The sequence below is a fragment of the Bombus vosnesenskii genome, unplaced genomic scaffold (assembly GCF_011952255.1).
Source record: "Bombus vosnesenskii isolate JDL3184/JDL3185 unplaced genomic scaffold, Bvos_JDL3184-5_v1.1 scf7180000013309, whole genome shotgun sequence".
Lineage (NCBI taxonomy): Eukaryota > Metazoa > Arthropoda > Insecta > Hymenoptera > Apidae > Bombus > Bombus vosnesenskii.
The window spans coordinates 844,754-851,532 of NW_022882958.1; the positions used below are offsets into that span (position 1 = coordinate 844,754).

The following is a 6,779-nucleotide window of genomic DNA, read 5'->3' on the forward strand; positions in this document are numbered from 1 at the left end:
GGTCGATAATGTGGCTCGATATAGAGAATGGTAATTTGCTGGATTTCGGATGCGAGTTGCGCCAACGTTAGGCAGTGGTACATGTTGTTTTCTGGCGATTAACCGATTAGAAGGACGATAGTACAGCGCTAGGAAAACAGATGACGAGGATTCTTCTTTAAGACAATTTCTGTACGCGAATTTAATTTCCTTATGACTTCTTAATACGGTTGTCTGTTCTTATCTTTCCGAAACAAATATATTCGCCTTTGATACTCTGTAACGAACTTTATTAATCCTGAGAAAGGACGTTCTATCCTATGTATAAACAAGCGCCAGAAAGTAGTTTCACAGCGATTGAAGGATAAGAGGAAATCGTGAGGCTTCGAATGCTAATTTTCTTCACCTTTCGAACGTATAGTAGTTAGCCGCGTGAAAAGCCGCTCGATCGCGAATTCGTTTCCTCGGCTACATCGTTTGACAAACGAGCCGATCGCAAAACAAAAGAGAGAAAACAGATGCCAGTCACGAAGAACCGATTTCCCTTCTGCCATCGAACAGAGATTCGATTTACGAGCTGAATTCCTCGTGATTTCGTTCTTCCTGCTCTCGTAGGCCTCGCACTCGACGTCGAAACGACCGGCAACAACGTTCACTGCGTTTGACATTTCCATTCCGAGCCGCGCCGAGGATTTGTTTGAAATATCGTTTATGCCGGTTGCTATCCGGCATCGTAGCCGGATTAACGGCTGCAACAGGTCGTTAAGTCAGCCGTTGTAAAGCGTCGATATTAGATGAAAATCGAAAGTCGATCTATACGCGATCCGTGCATCGTTCGATCGAACCGATCGACTTGTTCGACCAACGTCCTCGATTTATGCGGCATCCCTCCGTCCTTTGCCACGCGATTCTTTGTTTTCCTTCGTGTTTTCTGACTGTTCTCGTTCGTGTGCTCCGCGCATAAATGTCACGGGTGCAATGATAAATTTCGCGTGTGCGCCTTCCCGCGTCATTCTTGCTCTTTGATGCTGCTGTCTATAAATGTATCGAACAATACTATTGTTTGTTTATATCTCTCGGAAAAATGGTAACAGATAGAATTTTATAGATAAACGAAGCGCGATATCTTTCGATACGATACTTGAACAGTTGAATTACACGGAAACTCAATTTATCAACTACATGGAGGTCAATTGTTTGATTTTTGGAAATTACACGCTAATCACAGGGACTAGTAATAAAATTAAGAAACTTGTACAAAATCAAGCTGATCGTGGATATTTTGATTCTAGAACGTCATCGAAAAGATTGAATGTTGAAAAACACGCGACGATCCAGAAATCCACATTCGTTGGACGAACCGTGTGCTCGAATGAGTATCAGCTAGCAGACAGGGTGGCAAAGTGAATAGCATTGTGCGCGACTGTACCCCGGGGCCCGACATCTCCTTACGCCTCGTTAGACGCCTTGTTTCGCGCTTCGAAAACGCACGTACGAGTATACGGTGTAATATCGCGGATTGTGAGTGGTAAGCTCGTCGCCTTTCATAATACTGGTTTTAATGGCCCATTCTGGGCCTCGCCCAGTGGCTGTCGAGCAAAAAGGAATTGATTTTCACGTCCGAGTCCTGCGAACACTCAACGAAGAAGCGAGTGAATTTCGACGATGAAGTCCACGAATGAGTAACTAACACCGAATATCGTTTTCCGGTAGATGCGTAGTTATTAATGCGACGAATTTCTAAGAATAGGAATATTACATTTTAACCTTCCTACTTTTCTAGGCATTTGCCGTACACTAGAGTAGCTCAATGAAGCCTGTAAAATATTTACACGAGCAGAATTCTGTGAAAAGTGGATGGGAGTCTAGGTAATTAAGAAAACGACGGGGATTCCGAAGGAAATTGTTCCAACGAAGAAATCGTACTCGTTGAAACGTAGCAAGTACTGGCCCGGCCATTAGAACAATATTTTATGCCTAATTGATGCAAAGTAAGTCGTAAGAACGTCTGCTGATTTGAATTGTTAATCGGCGTACAACGCCGGCCCATTGATGTCTAATTATCATGTACAGAACGATTCAATGGTATCGAGGCACAGAGGAACCCATGAATCATATTTAAAGACAAATGAATTTCTCAGCATTATATGCAAAAGACGCGGGACGCGAGCGAGCGCTCGAACGCTTATCAGTTCGCGATTTTGCCAAGGAAAAGTACGCAGAGCACGCCAGTATGGTAGTCAATAATTACTCTGCCAACCGCGCCGGCAATAAATCAATGCTTAGAAACAAAATGACAGGGACGATGGTCGTTGATAATACATCGTGTATGTACGAATGTACACTAATTGCACGAGCAGCAACGGAGATATATACGACGAACTCTCCATAAGATTAGACGATCCCTCCCGCAATATCCTGCTGATTTCAAGCGTTGTATCTGTCTTGCATAACACGCGCGCGTACGGTGTTGCAATAAACATTGTAACGTTAATGCTACAGGCTACGAGAACCACGACGACCGTGCAAATGCGCGTTTGACGAGTCCCGCTGAATTTCGACGTCCTTCGATCATTAGGATCGTTGCGTGTGAGACGGACTCGTGGTCTCTGCACGCGGATATTATCTGTACACGTAAGCTCGGTGAAACGTGATCGTCATGCTGGTATGTGGGAAAGTGGTACCAGCAATAAAATGGAATTAATACTACGCGAGAGTTAAAAGACAGACGCTATCGATCAACCGAATCCGGGATAATCTATTAGAGTTTAATATCCAGTAATAATAAAGTCGGATCATTTATTGTTTTCTTCGTTTACGAGCAAATAATTTGTTCCCGGGGCTTCGTTACAAATGGACGTGGTAGAGGGATAAATCAAAAGGAGTAATAATTACAAAGTGGTAAGGGAAAGAGAGAGAAAGAGAGAGTGAGAGAGAGTTTCTCAAGACTGAAGCACGTGTGACTACGATGTTTGGAGAGTTAACGTACTCCATGCGTCAAAGTCATCGTCACAAATGACTTTTTTTTTACCAGACGATTAGAGTTCTTTTTTCATACTCGCTTTTATCATCCGTTGAAAATAGTTTTAATGACGCGTATGTAAAGTTGTTGGCTATTTTAGAATCGGAGCGAACAATGCCTTCTGTTCTATAGAAATAGCTCAAGTACAAATAATTTATTGCTTTTATGTATAGCCCTTTTGTCCGGTTATAGTGCCATGTCACTTAATGATTATTGCAACTACCTAGAAAAGGTAGTTATATCGCGAAATCATATGCTTAAAGTATCGATCAATTATGTTCGCCCGTATCAAAGACGAAAGAGACTAACAAAGAAATTGCATTTCTGTGTTCAAACAAATTATATTCCTCTTACCTAGCTGCTAACCAACCCACGCAGGCATATCAATGGAAATTTCCCAAAATAACAAAATAACATTTCAACCCACGCGTTCTGCGGGCTCATTGTTCACACCGCTTGGGAACAGGTTGAATCGGCTGTGATTTCAGACTTATGTGTGCGTAAGGGCCACGTACGCGCCAGTGGCACGCGTGACACGCATCTCATTGCGAATAGGTCACGAAGTTCGTAAGAACCTGGCCGCCTTGCACTTATGTACGTTTATGGTGCGCTCACGCTGGAACGCAGTTTCTCCCAGCGATGTTCATGGGATTCTTCGCGGAGAAGCCACTATAAGCGTTTCGCATCGCTATCGGCCGTTAGCGATGATGCACACCGCCTCTGATGCACGATCAGACCGGAGTCGAGGCGCTACATCATCCGCCACCTAACAAGAACGATAGAGAGCTTTTCCGCGCTAGGTGATTTATGCGAGTTGTCGCGACCATCTCTGGCCGTGTAATTTACCAACGAATTGATTATTCTTCAGGTCGTTTATCGAAGTCTTTACTCGATTATCACGAGTACTCCGTCATTGATTTTGTGTAATTCGCGATTACGTTTATAAAATGCATTATAGAGTGCAGTTTCACTGTGAAATTAATATAGATTATTAGACATATAAAGAAATATAAAATATATACGTATAAACATCGCCTCATTCTTGTGGCAGTTGTGTTTTCTACAGAAATTCCTATTCGCTGTACTATCAAGAAATCCTCTTGTTTGAAAATACTGCGAGATTGTTTCATTTTCTTGAGGAAGGAACCAATATAACATTGACAAGAAAGACGAAATTGGAATAGTCGACGCCCCGCGCGCTTTGTGCAGATTCCTGTCAAAGTGTGCATACATTGAAATATTCGGGAAATGTTGCAATCTCTTGGTTCCGTCTGTTGCATCGAAAGCTGCAATAACGTCACATTTGTTTCGAGCGCCTCGTTTCGTGCATTGAAATAACCGTTATTTCTGTTGTCGATTCGTGAAATCGTATTGTTAATCCCACGTTATTTACGTTACATTTCATTTTATAACTGGCATCTTGCGTGTGCGGACTTTACAATACATTTCATATAAATCATTAACGAGAAATTCAACTGTAAAGGTATATATATATATATATTGAAACGGACAAAATTATCGCGGCTTGGTTGGTTGAAGCATTTGCCTCGAGCTGGCAGCACTACCTTAGCCAAGCTTCGTGTGCTAGAGAGAATTGAGAATGGTGGGAGAAGCAGTATGGCGCAGAAGCGAACCGACAGTCGATTGTAGGACGTTGAAACGGTTTAGTGCTGTCTGTAACTTCGTGTTAGAAAGGTGAATATTCAACAGTTTACTACAAAGAATTGGACACAGATTTTTCTTCTGCAGAATGAGGTACGTTTATATCTCCATATATTTTATTACGACCGTCTGCCATTTTATGTTTGTGTTGATTCATCAACTTGGCTGTCTAACCGGTTTCCTATAAATTACCTCAGAAGAAATTAATTTCTTTTTATGAGATTTTATCGATGAATTACAACTGCGTAGTGATATTTACTGAAATTAATATATATTAATAAGATATTTCATTATATACTTTAAATACCGTTGAAATTTAATTGACAAAAACTGAAATGTTGTGGCGTGGCGTACAGCGTGTAAAGTTTTAGTTGTAGAGGTCGCATGTTCAAATCTTCCGCGATGGGAGATTTCCTGGTACTTCTTTTTTTTCAATTAATTTAATTAGCTTTCTAGTATCTTACGTATTTCGTAATATTTAGATGCGTATGATGTAATGTATAATTATAAACTCTTAAGTTATACTGGAATATTTTCGTCAACAAAGGAGAATTATTATTTCTATCCGCAGAGCGCGTATTCAGATGCACAGGCAGAAGATGGAAAGATAAACATCCGCTTGCACGAGTTCCTTTTACGTTCATCTCAACGATCCAAAATGCCATTCACAGCTGATGCAGCAGCTACCCAAATACAGGAACGACTGAAGAACCTGTATCACTTGGTGCACGAGATCGAAACACAAAGGATTCGTTCAGAGCATAATCTGAACAATATTATAAAAACTTACGAGAAAGTAACACCGGAGGACAAAGTATCCCCGTATTATCAACAGAAGTTGAAGAATCTCAATGCAGCGATCGGCGACTCTCAGCAGGAAGAGGAGATTCTGCGTAAAGCATTGGGAAAAATCAACGAAATTCGAGCAATTAGAAACGAACGACGGATACAGGCTCGGAACGCAGGAAACAAAGAAACTATCCGTCGAGGTGCTCTGATGAAGATGGTGTTGAGCACGGCGCAAACGCTCCCTTTGTACGTAGGTAAGACACCAGGGGCGAAACCACCCCCTCTTTGTGGAGCAATCCCAGCAGAGCCTACGTATATCGCGAAAATGGGAGACATGGTGGCTGCTCTTGTAAAGGGGTCCGAAGAAGAGGATTGGATCTTGGCAGAAGTGGTTCAATTCAATCCTACGACGAACAAATACGAGGTGGACGATATCGACGAGGAGCAAAAGGACAGGCACACCTTGTCGAGACGAAGAGTGGTGCCTCTTCCATTGATGAGAGCTAATCCTGAAACAGATCCTCATGCTCTTTTCCCCAAAGGATCCATCGTGATGGCATTGTACCCTCAAACGACTTGTTTCTATAAGGCAGTCGTGAACCAACCACCCACTACAGCCACCGAGGAATACGAAGTCTTATTTGAGGACGCGAATTACGCAAATGGGTATTCGCCGCCTTTAAAAGTCGCTCAACGTTACGTGATCTCCATCAAAGAGAGCAAGAAGAATAAAAGTCAGTGTTGACGGACGATTTATTATAAAATAGCGCCAATATTATTTCCGATATTGTTCTCGCGTTTGTACATTATTGATAGAGTATAACCATGCGCTTTTGTATTATAGACGCTTATCAGCTGTAATAAAGTATACGCTTTTGGATAAATACCCTATCATTGCGTTCATGCGAAAAATAATCGTATTCATCTCCTCATTCTCTTCTATTACTCGACGTTTGAACAGCAAATTATTCGAGCACTTTAGACTTTGTTTTCGATATAATTACTTCTTCGTTGCTTGTATCGGTGCTTTTATCGAAATCATATGGTTTGTCGTTAAGCTGGAACTCGATCGATCGGTTCACGACCGAAAGAAATAACCACGTACTGACAGTTAGGGTCCTGTTTCCGCGATACTCTCGTACGCTGAAGGTAATTGGCGTAGATTATACGACGATAATAGCGGCATCCTCGTACACGCGGGTGGACCTTAACCTGCACTGGTCTGACCTTTCGTGGAATCGAATCTCCGTGACTCCGTTCGACCGGGCAATTTCTTCCTGTACGGAATAAATCTTCTTCTTTCACGCTGACATGTAGAAGACAGAGA

At 42.1% G+C, this 6,779-nt stretch overlaps 1 protein-coding gene across 1 annotated transcript; it reads left to right on the top strand.

Annotated features, from left to right (window-relative positions):
- The first annotated feature begins 4,596 nt into the window (after positions 1-4,596).
- On the top strand, positions 4,597-6,343 carry LOC117234833 (SAGA-associated factor 29). The gene is made up of 2 exons (XM_033496407.1): positions 4,597-4,756; positions 5,235-6,343. The coding sequence occupies exon 2, from the start codon at positions 5,322-5,324 to the stop codon at positions 6,195-6,197; it is 876 nt and encodes a 291-aa protein (XP_033352298.1). The 5' UTR covers positions 4,597-4,756; positions 5,235-5,321; the 3' UTR covers positions 6,198-6,343.
- Positions 6,344-6,779: the final 436 nt, after the last annotated feature.

Coding starts and splice junctions, on each gene's coding strand:
- LOC117234833 (XM_033496407.1), top strand. CDS start 5,322: ATGCCATTCACAGCTGATGCAGCAGCTACCCAAATACAGGAACGACTG.